We start from the raw sequence: 18,856 nt of genomic DNA on the forward strand, positions 1-18,856 counted from the left end.
CTGAAGTTATTTTGCTGATAAGCAGCAAAATATGATGATAATCATGTGTTTTAAAAAGCCAAGATAACCAAGTAATTTTTAAAATTTTACAAAAGATGAACTTTAGATATGGCAATTTTATTGAGATACATTCACACACCATACAATCCATCCAAAGTATATAATCCATGGCTCGCAGCATATTCACAGAGTTGTGTATTCATCAGGACTATCAATTTTAGAACATTTTCGTTACTCTTAAAAGAATAACCCCATACCTCTTATACCTGCTTATTACTGATACTGAGCATTGGTGTGGTACCTTTGTTATAACCGGTGAAAGAATATTAAAATAGTTAAGTATAGTTCATAGTTACATTAGGTGTATTTTTCCCATATACTGCTCTATGATTAACATCTTATAATAATGTTGTATATTTATTCTACTTTATGTACATTTATTCTAGTTCGTAAAAGAACATTTTTGTATTTATACTGTTAGCTCCAGTCCCACAAGGTTCACTATGTTATACAGTCCCATGTTTTATCCTCTAGCTTTCCTTCTAAGGAGTTATATGAACCTAAACTTCCTCCTTTATCCACAGTCGTGTACATAATTCAGCTCTGTTAATTGCACTCATAATAATATGTTACCATCACCTCCATCTAGCTCCAAACATTAGTAATCAACCTAATTAAAAATTCTTCGCAAGTTAAGCATTTGCTCCCCATTATCTACCGTCATTCTGTCTCCTGGTGGTCTTTCTAGATTTTAAAAGCTACAAGTTTGCTTATTGTAATTAGATCATAATAGTGAGATCATACAGTATTTGTACTTTTGTGTTTGTCTTATTTCACTCAACATAATACCCTCAAGGTTCATCCATTTTGTTGCATGATTCAGGACTTCATTCCTTCTTACAGCTGAATTATACTCCATGGTATGTATGTACCACATTTTGTTTATCCATTTATCAGTAGATGGACACATGGGTTGCTTCTGTTTTCCACCTTTGACTGTGCCATATCTTCCTGTTTCTTAATATGACTTGTAATGTTTCGCTGCTGTCTAGACGTTTGATTATTTTGGTGAGTTTACTCTGGAGGTTAGTTTCTCTCTTTTGTCTAGGGTTTTCTTGTTAATTGGTTTTGTACTAAGGCACTTCTGTGACCACTTGAACTTATTAAAGACCTTTAGAATAGCTCATGCTTAACTGCTCAGATTTTTTCTGCTCTTATACATCTGATTCTTGCCCTGGATATATGATACAATTTTTGAGATTGCACTACGTGTGCAATTGTTTCAGCTCCCAGGAGAAAGATTCCTTTTCCCTGTTCCTTCTCTGGAAATGTTGATCTGTTCTATTTGTTTTTTTACTTACTTCTGTAGTTGTTTTTTTTTTTTTTTTAACACTCCTTTTATTATCTCTAGGTGCTTTTGCCTGGAGGGCAAATTCTGGGAGGAGGGTCACTCCAGAGAAGACTTTCTCAAGTCAGTATTTCCCAGTCAGAACAGGTTCAAAGATCCATGAAGGATATATCCAGCAGGATGCCAAACTTCTCTTTGGTGGTTCCCTGAATCTGTGCTTTCCTGGCCTGCCCAGTAGATGGTGCCCTTTAGCAAACTGTTCCCCACAGTCCTAAGGTGGTACAGTGTCTTTAAGTCTTAATGGACTCTGCTCCTGTTAGGGGTGAGGTTGAAGCAAAGGCTGCCAGCTGCTTTTGTCCAGGCCTGATCAAAACCCTATGACAGGGCTGCAACACAGTGATTTGATTTTGCTAATCAAAAGCCACAATTAGTGCTCAGCCATGTCCATCTCTGTTTTTGGGGAAGAGGTCATTTATTTCCAGTCAGGGACTAGATCCTGGGGTGGTCTGCCATGAGAGTGGAGTATGGGCACCAGCCTCTATAGTGTGGAGAATTTTACTCACAGCTCTTCATCACATGTTATCTGTCTCTTCCTTCTGCTCTTCCCTGGGTTGTGTATGGTGTTCTTCTGGTATCCACATCTCCTCAACAGATTTTTCAGATAGTTCCTGACTATTTACTAGGAGCCCTGGAGGACAGATTGAGTCTTGAAGTTCCCTTCTCTGCCATCTTACTCAGAACCCCCTGGAAACTGGGCATAGAGGTCAGCAAAATGATAAACAACTGTTAACCAGGTATTCGATTCTCCTGGAAGCTGCATGAACTCTTTAGGCCTCTAGGATAGTGTAGAGTAATTTACTGCTATACTGCCCCAATTGGTGCTCCTGTGGCCAAAGGCCTGGTCTATCTATGATCGATGCAAAGCCTCAGAGTTGTGTTAGATCCCAGGTTTGCTCAAGGAAGATTTTGGTGACTGCGTCCCCAGGTTCCTCATCACCGCTATCACCAAACATACACTCACCAGTAGTTCTCTCTTTTTTTTTTCCCGAAGGAAAAGCTGAAGGACTGAGTCATGAATAAAGTAGAGTAGCTTAAATTTTACTAAACTGAATGAATTCCAAAATAATGCAGTATCTCATTATTTCAGGCTAGAGAAGTTAGTGTGAGTGAGATGTGAAGCACACTGGGCTATATCACACTTAACTAGAAGCATTTCCTACATGTACAAAGACAAGCTCTCTAGCAAGGAAAAAAATCATACTGTTTTGAGATAGCAGGAAAACTAAGTCACAGAGGCAAGGAAAAGTATCTGAAGTACTGAGTAAATGAGTACTTTCTGCAGCATCAGTTCATGCAAACATTAGAGGTATGTTGTTAGCCATTTGGGCCTATCATCCTTGAATTATACATTTGAATCAGTGGTTTGAAGTTCAGCTCTGGGGAAAATGGAAATCTGTATGTTTCTTGTTGATCACTTCTTTTTTAAAAAAAAAAAACACCTAAGACCCTCCAACTCTTTAAGTGCATTTCCGAGGACTGTTTTCTATGTTTTGTCACACGACAGATGTCTGTCACTGAAGTTTTCATAAAAATTTTGCCTACCTCTTTCACCCCACTCCCCAGTGCTCCTTCTCTATCCCTAAGTGCTAATAAAGTCCAAATCAGTGGAAAAAAGAGTTCCTGTAAGAAAAAAATTAAAATGTGCACTTACACATACACATATTTTTGTGTTTCTTCACTTTGTAATTTCAAATCCTTTGACGTGAATGAAAACTATGTTTAAGGTTTCTACATGATGAATGGTCACTGTTTGGTAATATTTAGAAAGGAGATAAGACTGCTGATGTAGGAGGCAGCTTGCATGTCTGACATTTGTAACAAAAAATATACTCAGCAGAAAGTTAAAGGAATCATGGACTGTACTACTTAAAGGAGATAAACAATTTGAACTAAGAAGGCTGCGATTCTGTCTGGGCAGTTTTTTAAACATTTATTAGAAATCTGTATGTGCAGTTGACAATAATAGCTCACATAGTAGAATTTATGTGCATATTTAGAAAGCTTTGTGAGAAACTTCCACATAATAAGATTTTGCTCATGATTCATGTCTACAATAAACAGTAAATGAACAGTCTAGTTCTGGAAAACCCAGATAAGTATATTTGTTAGGCTTATATTGTATAGAAGTTTTGGGAGACAAAAATGATGAATTGAAAATATGATAAAAATTAATAAAGAACTTCAGAAATTCAGTTAATGCCTCAAATTTACTAACTGAAAAATCTAAGACTTTGTATATAATTATTTATGGCATACACAAATGGCAGGTCTATCTATCTCTAATTGTGGAATTTGTATGGAATGACACAGGTCATGATCAGCAAAATGTAGCACAACCCAGAATCATCTCATCAAGTCTTTAACTTGTACCACTAGAGATTTCTCTCAGGGGGACTGTAAGAAGTAAAAATATAGAAACATGTTTTCTAAAGCTACAGGATGGCCATTTATATGAGGCTAAATATCCTAGGGAGTATTTAGAGCCATAGGAGAACAACGATTGATTCTATGGAATCAATTTTACTCATTGATAACATAATTAAATGTTTTTATAGCAAAACTCGAAAATAACATATTCTAGAATGAAATGCAAATTTTGTATAAATGTTTAAGATCAATACATGAGACGAAAAGAAGTTGATGGTTAGGGCACATGTTCACACTTCTCAGAAGTTCCAGGTACCATTGTACCTTTGACTGCCCCACAAAAGCATCCTTTAAGCAGTCAAACAACGGGTTGGCAGTTCAGTCTCCTGGGTGCCAACATGAAAAGCAAAACCTGTTAACTTAGACTTGCAGATCATTTTTTTTTCACCTGTGAGAAGTCTAATTGTGAAACTGCCTGCTATTCTAATGTAAGGATTTTGACCCAAAATGGTCAGGAATTCTAGTAGTAAAATGATTTTATGGGTGTTTTTACTCTAAGGGAGAAAATTCAGCGATCCATGTACATTTATCACAGAATATCTTTTAATACCTTTTTTTTTCATGCTCAAGCAATTGTTTTACATTTTTAAATGATGTAGAGCTTCAGTAAGGTACTTGGGTTAGCCTTTGAATGACAAGCTTCTTTGCACACCATAGGTTTCATGATCAAAACTCAGCACTGGGATGTCTGCCTGCACTATTCCCAGGTTTGCTCTCTCTCAGTTCTTCATATCATCCAGGCCTCTGAACTGGAAATATCTTGTTAAGTCTGCACTGTTTAATATTCTTTGAAAATTAAACTACTTGGGCATGTTTAGAGCTCAAATGGAATCTATGCGTTTTGCTTGACAAGGTCATTGGTTGGTTTTTAGAGCTTACATATTGAAAATCGTGTTTATAGCCAGCTGATAGAGAAATTTCCATGTACTGATGCACTGTACTGATGAAACCACCTCTGTCGTGAAGATCAAGCGAGATAATGTGTGCTGGAGATCTGTAAAAACCAAAAAGTGCTGTGGGCATCTAAGCACTAGACTGTTCTGATTAGTGATGAACAGCATCTCAGGCTGCCAAGGGAGAACATGAAATTGGAGAGCAAATTTGGTAACAAGAGCAAGGGAAAATGTAATATGGAATCTTACAGTTTGGGATTTGTAATTGGGATCTTTTACTGTTATAAGAAGATGTAGTTAAAAAAGATGCAGGATTTTCCGTTGTTAAAATCAATGAAGTTAAAAGAGCAGCTGCTTGTAAAAGTTAAAATTTTAATTGACATCTGCCTTGGTCCCAATAATTAAAGTGTTAGTTCTGTTGAACAAGCTGTTCTCTCTCGAGCTATATCCTTTTGTTACTATGAGGTCTGTTTAAATAAATTATTGCCTTTCGGTTTCAGAAAATTATTTTCTTGCTTTATAAGAGTGTGTCTCTTAGAATAATATACATAAGCCTAATTTATTCATCCTTGATTTAGTGAAAAGGGTTGGGATTCTAGATTTAGAGTTGGTGCTCTTGGGGAGTTATCAGATGTGGTTGGAGCCATCTCACATCTCATATAGAATGAGGAGAATTTAAAGACATTTCTGAAAAATTTCTGTGTTTTTTAGAAAGAAAATGTGACTTTGATCTTTGTCATTTGTAAATGTATATAAATGCCACTGCCCTAATATCATTAGATTAGAGTGTTATTCTGCTTCTTTGAGTAGGACAATATTATATGAAGAAAAGAAGACTAACCTGTGCTAATTACCCACCTTGGATTCTTTTAAGGTACAACTTTGTTATTATTAGTGCACATCCTCTTGAGTTTTTTAAGGAGTGCGAAGTAAATGGTAGAGAATAAAAGCACTAGACCAAATTAAGCAATATTTTCCAAGTGAGCATTGTTTCCAGTAATTTTTATGGGTTTTAATTTAGCCAGTGTAGGGCGAGCAGTTAAGAAAGAATGGATTTATTATTTTTAAATGAAACCACCCTCTGTTCTTTAATTTTCAACTGATTGAACCACCTTTATTTTCAAAATGGCTTTTGACTCTTAAGCACCATTTATTGCATTTGCTTGTATATTTACCTCCTGTGTATTCTTGTTCTTTCCCTTCATATCCATCATTTGAAGAAAAAAGTCATGAAAAAGATGTTCTTCCTGCAGGCACCTTATTAGCTTCTTTAAAAAGTTCTGCTTCAAAATAGCAACTGACTGGCAGCAAAATATTCTTTAGGGTTTAAAACCAAGAGTCAGCTTCACAGCTTGAGGCAGAGTGCTTTCCTCAGGGAACGTTTTTTCATAAATTGAAATTCAGTTATTCCAGGTGTGCAACTAAGAGTTAAATTAAAGGAACTGCTGGTTGTGTTCTCTGATAAATTATGATTGTGTTCTCTGATAAACCTATGATTGTTTTAAAACTTTTAAGGCTTGGCCAAATTCCTTGTTTCTTATTTTCTTACTCTATTTAGAGGTGGCACAAATCTCCAGATATCTCTAGTCTCCTATCCAAGTCCAAAGCAAGCTTGGGTGATCATTCCTGTATCTTTCCTGGATGTGGCTTGGAATGAACCTTCAACGCAAAGTTTAAATCAGCTTTGTTTTTTTTTTTGGTATGGGCAGGCTCCAGGAATCGAACCTGGGTCTTCAGCATGGCAGGTGAAAATTCTGCCATTGAGCCACTGTTGCACTGCCCCTAACACAAACTTTAATAAGCCCCTACTAGTCAGCGGTGGTTGGACATCCCTACTTTATATATACTGCCTAGAATGTTTAAACAGTTCTGTCACTTCAGCTACTACTTATTCTGGTAATACTTAATTCTAAATATTCAGTCCCATATCCTCTCCTGTGCTCTAGAACCATATATATTAAACTGCTTCAAGGATATTCAAAAACACCTCAGATCCAGCATTCCTAAAACTAAATTTACAACTTCCATTCCTCTGCCAACCTCCTCTTCCTGTATCCATTAACCTTGCTATTGATAGTTCTACCCACCCACCTGGATATTCTTTAGCTTCTCTTTTAGCTGACAAAATTCTTTCCTTTCTATTTCTTGCATTTGTGTCTTCTTATCTTTGCTTCCACTGCCACAGTTTGTTTCTTCATCTTCGATACCTGGATCACTAAATTTGCCACTCTCTTAAGTGGCCTCCTTGCCTCTATTTTGGTTTGCCCTTTGTTTTGGTTTGCTAAAGCATTCAGAATGCAATATACTAGAAATGGAATGGCTTTTTCCAAGGAGATTTTTGTAAGTTACAAATTTATGGTCCTAATGCCATGAAAATGTCTCTGAAGAAAGGACGATGGTCTCCGGGGTTTCTTAGTCACATGGGAAGGCACACAGTGATGTCTGCTGTTCTGGCTTCTGGTTTCAAATGGCTCTTTTTTGGCTCATATTTCTAGTGGCTTCCTTTCTAAACATCTGTGGTTCTTCACTTAGCTTCTTTAGAGCAGATTCTGGGTTTCATCCCTTAGCTTAGCATCTCCAGTCATCTTTGTCTTGGCCTTATCTCTCTGTTCTCTGTGTTGGCTCTCAACTATCTCTCTCTCTCTCTCTCTCTCTCTCTCTCTCTCTCTCTCTCTCTGTGAACTTTTTAAAAGGATTCCAGTAAACTAATTAAAACCTACCTTGAATGGGTGGGGCCACATCTCCAGGGAAATAATCTAATCAAAAGATCTCCACCCACAATTGGTGGATCCCATCTCCATGGAAACAACTTAATCAAAAGGTCCATCCCAAAATGGGTCTGCATACATGCACAAGATTGCATTGAAAGAGCATGGCTTTTCTGGGTACATAGCAGTTTCAAATTAGCATACCCTTCTCCAAGCCATTCCTCATTCAGCCAGAAAATCAATCGCTTCTTCCTCCCTTCCTTCCTTGAACTATTTCAAACACACAAGTGTGTGAAAAATAATATAACAAACACCCATACACCTAACTCCCAGAATTAACTAGTGTTAACTTTTTGCCATGTTTGCTTCAGAACTTTTTTTTTGGAATTTAAGGTAAGGGAAAGAGCACTGATAAAATTGAAGCATCCCTTGTTTCCAATCCTATTTTCCTCTCTTTCCTTGCCTAGAGGAAACCAAAATTGCAATAAATCTCTTCCCTCCTAAATATTTTAAGCTAGTATTAAATAGAGATCATAATTCTAATTATTGCTTTTTCTATGTTGATCAGGCTTATTTTTAGTATATTATAGAGGTCTTCTTTCAGTGGAAAGTCTGAAAAGAAAATATTTTCTGCATTTACTTTACTCCTTAAGAGTTGTGAGGGCCAACCATTATGCCAACACATGCTTTTAATGTTGGTGTATCACAACCCAGCTAGGCTGAAAGGGGCTTTGTCTTAGGCAGTTGAATATCCCACAAACCATTGTCTGGTATCTATCAGTATAATACATATCTAATACATACACTTTCTTCTCCTTTGTTTTGGTTTGCTAAAGCTGCCAGAATATAATATACCAGAAATAGATACAATTTTTCAAAGGGGGTTTATTAAGTTATAAATTTACAGGTATAAGGTCCTGAAAATATTCAAACTAAGGCATCAACAAGAGGATACTTTCACCCAAGAAAGGCTGATTGCATCCAGAGTTTCTTTGTCAGGTGGGAAGGCATATGGCTGGCATCTCCTTGTCCTCTGCTCCTGAGTTGTGATGCTTTCAGCTTCTGATTCCAGTGGCTTTCTATGTCCGCTCTCCGAGCATCTCCAAATGTCTGTCTCTCTGCTGTCTGTATCAGCTCTGTTAAAGGACTCTAGTAAGTTAATTAAGACCTACCTTGAATGGACAGGGTCACATCTCCACAGAAATAATCTAATCAAAAAGCACCACCCACAATAACTCTGCCCCCACAAGATTGGATTAGAAAAACAAGGCTTTTCTGGGGGTCCATAACAGTTTCAGACCAGCACATCTCTTATCTTCAACTCTCTTTTAAACTAGATTGCTTTAGAAAGAAGACTAAATAAAGTTTCCCTTAAGTTTAAGCTCTGAAAAACATTTTATTTAAAGGGCTTATAGGAAATATAAAGTAGTAGAAATCAGTTTCTGCATACTTTGCCTTCAAAGACGTAATAAACATGCAAAATCTAGTAATGAAACAAAACGTAGTACAAAAATAATTTAACCAAAAGCAACAAAGACAAACTGCCTTACTTATTTTGTGTTCTGTAATACCTTATAATAGTCCTCATTAAATTTGACTGCTAAGAGGTTAGTATGTGAGGGTATAGGAAAAGGTAGGATTAGTTAGGAGCATAGAGAAAGAAGTGGTTACTATGAATTATTGAATAGAAGAATGACACAAAATGATAAATGATTGTGTACATTTTTGCTGAATGGTAACGTCTGTGTGCTTTAGTTTAATGTAACATTTTTTATTGTAAGAAACTTAATTGCTCCTTCAGAATTAAAAAATGCCACTCTTCTTTGAAGAAAGACTACTTATTTTTAAAAGAAGTACCATATTAATTGGTATCAATAAATGTTTGAATAATGAAGATTTAACCTTTTGCTTAATGAAAGAAAAAGCAAATTTCAAGAATAACTGTATCTATTGAAAGCTCTTCCTTTTAGAGGAGGGGAGTATTTTACTAACAATTTGATTATATTTGTCATTCATTTTGATTAAACTCAGTTTTACGTAGCAATGTTAAGAAATTACTGAATAAAATAGTAAAATAATTTCATATGGTCTAAAATACTGCATGGTTTAGTTAGACTAACATTTATGAATTAACTTTATTATGCTTTAGATAATTTATTATAACCTCCAACTGTTCTGTATTTGTTTTTGTTTTTCTTTATAATTTTAACTGTACAGATTCAAGATAGTTTTTAAACTTTAGAGGATATGCCTTATTTCCAGGTTTTTTCAGCCTTGAGTAGAATTTGGATTTCCTGAACTTTTATGTCCTTTTTGGGGTAATGATGTTTTGAGAAAAATATTTTGGACCCCATTTCAAAGTAGCTTACCAACAAGAAAGAGAGAGATCCATTTATTTAGCAATGTTATCTTTTTTTTTTTTAATTTGCTAGTAGTATCTTAAAAGATGTTTAAACAATGCTTTCCTTTTAGTATTGTGATTTAATTAACAAAATATGTTTCTCTACAACTATTATGTAAATCTTATTTTAGTAGAGTCACTTTTATATAGTCTGTTCCTTAGTCGCTTTCTATACATTTTTAAAATAGACCCACCCAGTCTTGGCAGATTAGGTGAGGATTCTTTGCCATTAGTGTAATTTATCGCAGATTATCTTTCTGGGCACTATTCATGTCAAATTCATCAAAGTTGCAAAAAGAGAAAGAAGCAGGGAGGAATCCTTTGGTAAAAAACAATCATAAAATATAATTATTAGAGAGGGATAGATATATTATAAATAAGTATGATAAAATGTTACTGATGGAATCAGGGTAGTAGATATATAGGTGCTCACTGTAAAAGATTTCAAACTTTTATATATGTTTGAACTTTTTCAGAATGTGGAAATAAATGTGCTCAATTAATGTGTCAGGATTCTTTAGAGAAACAGAACCAACAGGATATATGTATGTGTGTACATATTAATGGGCTTATTGTAAGGCTCACCTGATCATTGGGGCTGGCAAGTTTGAAATCTTTAGGGCAAACCAGCAGGCTGGAAGTTTAGAGACAAGTTGATGTAGTCTGCAGGCAGAATTTCTTTTTCTTCTAGAAACCTCAGTTCCATGGTCTTAAGGCAACTGATTGGATGAAGCCCACCCACACCATGGAGGCTCATCTCCTTTACTTAAGGTCAATGGATGGTAAATGCTAATTACATCTACAAAATACCTTCAACGTACATCTAGGCTAGTGTTTAACCAAACAACTGGACACCATCGTCCAGTTGACTCATTAACCAACAGAGTTGATGTTTCTGCATTATTTGCCCTTGTAGCTATCATTTAATGATAAAACAAAAATAAAAAGACCTAGATTAGAAGAAAGGAGCTATGTCAAGTTTTCTTTTTTGGTAAGGCCTATTATAGTAGGCCTGTAATTTAAATTCCCAACTGCTGGTTTGGTGCTTCTTGTTTCCTTTGAACTAGGGAGCCATTGTTTCACCTGCAGTAAGTGGTGGAGCATGGGACCTCTTTTTAAAGAAGAACCTAAGATTTTCCACTCTGCTGGAAATAAGAGGAGAAATGTGCATATGTATGTGTAATAAGCCATATTTACTTTTTAAAAACATTAGAAGTACAAGACCAAAAGGATCAGTATCTAGTATGACTTTTCTAAACTCATGCTCCTACTCAGTATTTGAGACACATGGATCTTTAGTTCCCTCTGCAGTATTTACTTATTGCCTACTGTATGCCAGATGTTGTCCTAAGCAGTAGGGGAAATAGATTTGAGGCATGACAGGAAAGCTTCCTGCCCTGATGAAGCTTGTATTCTTTGAGGAAGAGAGACTGGCACAAGTGAGCTAATTAATAAATAAAATCATTTTAGACAGTGATAAGTGCTGTGAGATACGTGAGTAATAGCTTTAAAACCTGTGAAGAAGATGCTACTTTACTCAAGGATGGTTAGGGAAGGCCTCTGGTTGGAGGTCACATTTGAGCCAAATCCCCTATGATGTGAAGGGACCTTTTCTGAAAAAATTGGGGAATCTTCAAAACTGATAATACATGGATGAAGTAAAGAGTACCATTCCATTTTTAGAAGTGAAGAGAATAAGGGGACAACAGCATACTGGAATCAGGCAGTGAACTCTGGCAGGATCCCATGTTATGTGCAAGGTGCCTTGCCTGGTATTGTGGCAGTGGGAAGTGCCCTGTGCTGTGTAAGCCCAGATCTCAAGTGCTGACGCATGCTTTGTGCATATGCCAGCAATCAGCTCTGTTGGCCAGTGGCGTCTGTTTTCTTCATGTGTTAAATGACAATGCTGGACCAGATACTTCCAGACTCTCTTTTCTCTCTTATTTTTTTGAATTTATGTGATATTTAATGGCATTAAAAGAAGGCCTATTATGTGGATAAAATGTATTATTATTTTTTTTTGTACTCAAATATATGGTGAAGTGCAAGATTTACTCAATGATACTAATCTTTATAATGCAATTTATTTAAGCAACATTGACCTGTCAGATTTGCTTAAAAGCACCCTGTGTGTGGATTAGTGTGCTAGATACAGTCTTAATAATGGAAGATATATTAATAGCTCATCTCCAACCTCTCAACAATAAGATACCAGCTCTAAGTTATGCCACCTTTTATGGTGGTTCCCGTGAAAAGCCTTACTCAGCAACTCATTTCAGATTTCTGCATGTAAATTGTGATAGATCTTTCTCTTTCGTTTTTGATGATTTATGTATCAAGAACACTGTATTTTCCCTAAAAAGAAAAAGAAAATTGAAACATTTGGAAACTAAAGTCTATTAAAACTAGACAGATAGCTCAGATTATAGAAGAAAGTCTTTAATGTGAAAAATCTTATGACAGTGTGTTGCATTTGTGGAAAGCTGACCATTGTGATTTACTTGGTCCAATTTTTAGTTTTGCTTAAAGCAGAAATTTGAAAAGTTTTAACTATGAAATGTAAATGTATGTGTAGATATAATTCCCTTTTTGTCAATTAATAGAATTGCAGTTACAAGTTCTTGGGTTTGTCACACATTCAATAAATATTTATTGGCATGTATTACGTTGCATATTCTAGTGATGCAGTGCCCCTCATAGTCCAATGACTGTGAGTGAGTCATAACTACATTGGCTTATAAACATTTTCAGAAGACACAATGGAGTCATTGGTCCCTACATTGAAGTTTACATTCTATTAGGCAAAGGTCAACAGATGGCTTTGCCACTTTCAGGAGCTTTAGAATGGCTCTATTACCTCACCTTCATGTCCTTAACATGAAGAGACACTTGCTCTTTTTGAAAATGCTAATGTTTTAAAAGCTGAAAGCAGTCTTTTGGGAAACTTAAAATCATCCCTGAAATGATTTTACTCAGAGCATTGATTCATGATTTAGGAATTATTTTTGTCTGAAATTCAAACTTAAAAATGAGTGTGTGTGTGTGTGTGTGTGTGTGTGTGTGTGTGTGTGTGTGTGTGTGTGTGTGTGTGTGTGTGTGTGTGTGTGTGTGTGTGTGTGTGTGTGTGTGTGTGTTCTAGTTTGCTAGCTGCTGGAATGCAATATACCAGAAGCGGAATGGCTTTTAAAAAGGGGGAATTTGATGAGTTGCTAGTTTACAATTCTAAGGCCGAGAAAATACCACAATTAAACAAGTCTATAGAAATGTCCAATCTAAGGCATCCAGGGAAAGATACCTTGGTTCAAGAAGGCCAATGAAGTTCAGAGTTTCTCTCTCAAGTGATAAGGCACATGGTGAACACAGTCAGGGCTTCTCTCTCAGCCGGAAGGGCACATGGCGAACATGGCATCATCTGCTAGCTTTCTCTCCTGGCTTCTTGTTTCATGAAGCTCCCTGGAAGGCGTTTTCCTTCTTCATCTCCAAAGCTCACTGGCTTGTGGACTCTCTGCTTCATGGTTCTGCAGCATTCTCTGCTCTCTGAATCTCCTTTCTCAAAAATGTTTCTCTTTTATAGGACTCCAGTAAACCAATCAAGACCCACCCAAATGGGTGGAGACATGTCATCACCTAATCCAATTTAACAACCACTCTTGACTAAATCATATCATCCAAGAAGATAATCTGATTACAGTTTCAAACATACAGTATTGAATAGGGATTATTCTACCTTTAAGAAATGGGATTTTGATTAAAACATGGCTTTTCTAGGGGGCATACTTCCTTTCAAACCAGCACAGTGTGTGTGTGTTGAAAGGGTGTAATTGTTGAGCATATATGTTCCAGAAATTGGAGCTATAACAAGTTTCTACCTGATACAATCCCATTATGTTTTGTGGAGTAGGCAGAAATTGTGTAGCCATTCACATTCATCCTATACCCCCTTTTGTGGCCCAAAAGTAAATTCTTAAGGAAAGTGTTTTATGAAAAGCTAGGTGTAATAACTTTATCCTGGAGCCTGAGGTAGTTGTTAGATGGTTTTAATTAGGAGAGTGACTACCTTTCATTTTGAAAATTTTATTATGGCCCCAGTGTGGAGAATAAGTTAGGAGCAAGGCAAGAATGGAGACAGAAGCAATAGTTAATGGACATGTATAAATAGTTTAGGAAAAAGGAAATGAAACTTAAAATTGAAATGAAGGGGTAGATTTGAGAGATATTTCCAATATGGAATGAACAGATGTTTAGAAATATGTTGTTACTTAGGTGGTTTTGTTTGTTTTTGTTTAGAAAAGCTGATTTGATTGGGAAGCATGCTATATAGTGACAGAAGTGACTGAAAAGCCCAGTCAGGCCACCCGTCTGTGTTCAGAGAATTCATTGACTTTTGAAATACCTAAATAAACCATTTTAGAGCATAACTTTTGTTCTGAGCAAAGAAACATCTTGAACAACAAAAGTGACATTTTTAAAAAGGATTTGACATTAACAGATACAGAGCATATTAAAGTGTTTTTGTTTATAAAACCTTGAGAACATTGTACCATTTGATATGTTATGAAATACTAGACAACGTTTTTCAGGAATACTGTGTCAGAAAATTAGGTTTTATAAATTAAATGCCTGTTCTCTATTTAGAAATTTTTGGTTAACAAAGCACTAGCATATAAAAAATTACAGAAAGGATATACGAGTAAAGGAAATGTTCAGTTTTTTGCTTGTTTTAAGGTTCTTTTGTGAATTTTCAGGTGATTTGCCAGAATACAAGAACTATTTTTATTGTAATTGAATCCAGAAGAAATTTCTTTTTTTACTTTGTGGTTTCATTAAGTTTGCTTCAAGCTATCTAATTGCTTTTGATGAATGTCTTTAATTTATTTGGGTCAAATTCTTATAGATTAAGAGGATATTCTCTTAGAGAAGAAAACAGAGTCACATAAAGAAACAATTAATATTGTTATACTAAGTATATCAGAAGTTCACATTTCCATGATGCATAATATTTTAAAATAAGCCTTTGACGTTTTTTGTTTTCTAGATCAATTTGAAGTCATATTTCAATATTAAATACTTAAATCCTCTTGTATGTTTAGAAGGTGGTCTTTGTTCCCTATAGTAATATGGTTATCAAAATGAAGGAGTGCATGGTGTATGTGTGTATGAATGTGTGTGTGTGTGTAAAACCAATTTCACAGTGGTTTAGCTATAAATGAAAATTCTCTTCCCCAATTTCTTCACCATCCTGGGATTCAGTGCTACAAGGTTGGTTGCCATACATATCAGCATTTAAAAATTTTTCCAGTTTTATTTACAAAGATCATGTTTTCATGATTAGAGGCTAGATCATGAACTCAAATGAACTCTCTTTGCATCCTTTTTTCTTTATTTTTAATCTCAGTGCCCCTACCCTACAACCTTATGCCAAGTAGTTAGTTTTAATCACATATGTTAGCTTTCTATATAATCCTTAATTTTAAAAAGAGAAAAATTTCTCCATATTTTTAAGTAATTCCTTCCCACTTCACCTTCTGTTTTTCACTTTTAGTATTCAAATGTGTTCAGTGTTTGAAGTTTGCTGTTTTTACTAACCCTCTTTTCTGCTTTTAGTTAACTGCCAGATCCCTACCTGCTGTGCAGTCTGATGAGAGACTTCAGCCTCTGCTTAACCATCTCAGGTAATATGAAGGTACAACCTTGCTATGCTTATAAATGCAAATACATTAAAATGGTTAAAGTATTTGAAAATGGGTAAACCCCTTTAATTACTAAAACTTTAAAAATATTTTCCTTCCTTCAATTGTTATTCAAATTGAAGTCTTCAATGCAACATGCTTGTTACCCTTGACTTTAGGGTATTGTAGAAAACTCTTTAAATAAAAATGTGTAGAATGGATTGATAACTTTAAAATGAATTCAGAGTTAAATGACTAACTTTACAGAAAAATCTCAAAGCTATTTATTTAAATGCAAGGCTCAAGTATACTTTTGAGATCACGTATTTTATTGGGGATAAGTGAAACAATGTGATTTGTTTTACAGACACAAAAATAGTATCCCCTTGCTATTTAGAAAATAAACTTAGAAAATACAGGAAATGAAAAACTCATTATTACTACCCAGAAGTAACTTTACCTCCATGTTTTTTTAAAATCTGTGTTGAAATTATACTTTTATATAATTTGCTATTTTTCCATTTTTAATAAGGTGTACAGGAATTTTTTCCTGTTTAAAAATTAGTGACTGATTTTTTCTTTTGTATGATTATTGTATTATAATGTATTTATCCTGCTTTGGGGGGCAGTTTGACCACTTCTAATTCTTTTCACTACTTATAAATAAGTCTGTATGGAAATTCTTATCTGTAGTTTATAATATTTCTCTGGAGTAGATTTTCAGAAGTGGAATTACTTTTTTGAAGGGTGTGGATATTTTTTTAAGGTTTAAGTATATATATTTGTTTTTTAAAAACCCTGTTCTACTTATACTCTCTTATTGCACAAAGACTGCGTATTTTATTAGCCTGACTTCTAGGTGGGGCAGCCCAAACTGTTGCTAATTAATTAGGTTAATCATAGAGCTACCAATGTGATCATGTACATTTCATTAATTAATTTAAATGTTTGATTATTAATTTTTATGTGGGGGGTGATTATCTGTATTCTTTGCCCATTTTAAAATAGTGTCTCCTGATTTTATTTGATCTTATATACTTTAGATATAAAGGATAGTAACCCTTTATGGTATTTGTTACTAAAATTTTTTTTCTGAAAATGTTTATTGTGTCACATTATCGAGCATACATACATTTTCAAGGTTTATACAGCCAAACATCAATAGTCTTTTTTCTTTGTGATTTCTTTTTAATCATAGACTATTATTTCTCATTTAGAAGTTTGGATGGATGTTGATTTTTTAGTATCTTTTAGTTTTTTTTGTCTTTCATTTATTCTTTCTCTTTCCTTCTCTTGTACCCTTCTCCCCTCGCCTCACCATTTTGAGTAACTTTTCCTTTCCAGAGATGGAGATTGAGATATATTAACACACTGTACAAACTATCTGAAGTATACACTCGCTCACATTATCATTATGTAGCTGTGCATACATCCCATGATCAATTTTAGAATATATTCATTACTCCAGAAAAGAAACAAAAATAAAAAAGAAAACCCAAATCTTCCCATACCCCTTATCCCCCTGTTATTGACCCATAGTATCGGTGTGGTGCATTTGTTACACTTGATGAAAGAATATTAAAACATTACTGCTAATTAGTCCATAGTTGGCAATATGTATGTTTTCCCCATATATCCGTTTATTATTATTAACTCTTTGTTTAAGTGTTCCTTCATTTGTTCTAGTTAATGAAAGAACTTTTTTGTATTTATACAGTCAGTCATTGACATTGTCCACCACAAGATTCACTGTGTTATGGGTTCTCATATTTTAACTTCCTGCTGTCCTTTTGGTGATATACATGACCCTAAACTTCCTCCTTCCACCACATTCACTCAACATTCATACTATTCACTGTTAATTATTCTCACAATAACTTGCAACTATTACCTCTGTCTATTTCCACAAGTTTAAGTTAAACCTAGTTAAGCATTCCTCGTATATAAGCAACCATTACTCATTCTTTAGCCTCATTCTTCTTCCTGGTGACCTAATTCTTCTACGTTTTATGTCTATAAGCTTACATATTATAATTAGTCCATATAGTGAGATCATACAATATTTTCCTTTGTGCCTAACTTATTTCACTTAACATTAAGTCCTCAAGGTTCACCCATGTTGTTGCATGCTTCAGGATTTTATTCCTTATTGCAGCTGAATAATATTCCATTGTGTATATTTTGTTTATCCATTCATTTGTTGATGGATGCTTTGGTTGTTTCCATCTTTTGGCAATTGTGAATAATGCCACTATGAACATTGGTGTGCAGATGTCTGTTCGCATCTCTGATATCAGATCTTCTGGGTATATCCCTAGTAGTGGGATTGCTAGGTCATAAGACAATCTAGCTTCCTGAGGAACTGCCAAACTGTCTTCCACAGCAGCGGTATCATTTTACATTCTCGCCAGCAGTGAGTAAGTATTCCAATTTCCCCACATCCTTTCTGACATTTGATTCCTGTTTGTGGTGCATTTGTTCTAGTAGGTGTGAAATATCTCTTTGTGTTTTTGATTTGCATTTCCTTAATAGCTGGTGAAGCTGAGCATCGTTTCAGGTGCTTTTTAGTTATCTGTATTTCCTCTTTGGAAAAATGTCTATTCATGTCTTTTTGTCGATTTTTTTAATTGAGTTGTTTGTCTTTTTATTGTTGAGTTGTAGAATTTCTTTATGTAGTCTAAATATCAAACCCTTATTGAATATGTGGTATCCAAATATTTTGTCCCATTGAGTTGGTTGCCTTTTCACCCTTTTGACAAAGTCTTTGAGGCACTAAAGTATTCAATTTTAAGGAGTTTTCATTTATCTATTTTTCTTTCATTGCGTGTGCTTTGGGTGTGAAGTCTAAGAAACTGCCGTCTATCACTAGATGATCTTGAAGATGTTTCCCTACATTTTCTTCTGGAAGTTTCATGATATTTGTTCTTATATTTAGATTTTTGATCAATTTTGAGTTAATTTTTAAATAGGGTGTGAGGTAGGGGTCTTCCTTCAGTCTTTTATTTATGGATATCCAGTTTTCCCAACACCATTTATTGAAGAGACTGTTCTGTCCCAGTTGAATGAACTTTGGTGCTTTATAAAAAATCAATTGACTGTAGATCTGAGGGTCTATTTCTGAACTCTCAATTCAATTCCATTGGTCAGTATGTCTATCTTTATGCTAGTACTATGCTCTTCTGAGCACTGTGGCTTTATAATATGCTTTTAAGTCAGGAAATGTGATATCCACCACTTCATTCTTTTTTGGGATGTTTTTAGCTATTTGAGGCCCCTTATCATTCTGTCCTGGTCAGGTTCATGTGTTAGCTTGGCTAGGTGGTGGTACCTGTTTGTCTGGTTGGGCAAGT

At 35.2% G+C, this 18,856-nt stretch overlaps 1 protein-coding gene across 3 annotated transcripts in view; it reads left to right on the forward strand.

The window, feature by feature from the left end:
- The window catches only part of PRIM2 (DNA primase subunit 2), a 389,523-nt gene that overhangs the window by 216,827 nt on the left and 153,840 nt on the right, over positions 1 to 18,856 (forward strand). For all 3 annotated transcript variants that reach the window (XM_077162165.1, XM_077162166.1, XM_077162164.1), the window contains exon 8: positions 15,442 to 15,509. In XM_077162165.1, coding sequence (XP_077018280.1) covers positions 15,442 to 15,509 — 68 coding nt within the window. The remainder of the gene's footprint in view (positions 1 to 15,441; positions 15,510 to 18,856) is intronic.

Source organism: Tamandua tetradactyla, chromosome 5 (genome assembly GCF_023851605.1).
Source record: "Tamandua tetradactyla isolate mTamTet1 chromosome 5, mTamTet1.pri, whole genome shotgun sequence".
Lineage (NCBI taxonomy): Eukaryota > Metazoa > Chordata > Mammalia > Pilosa > Myrmecophagidae > Tamandua > Tamandua tetradactyla.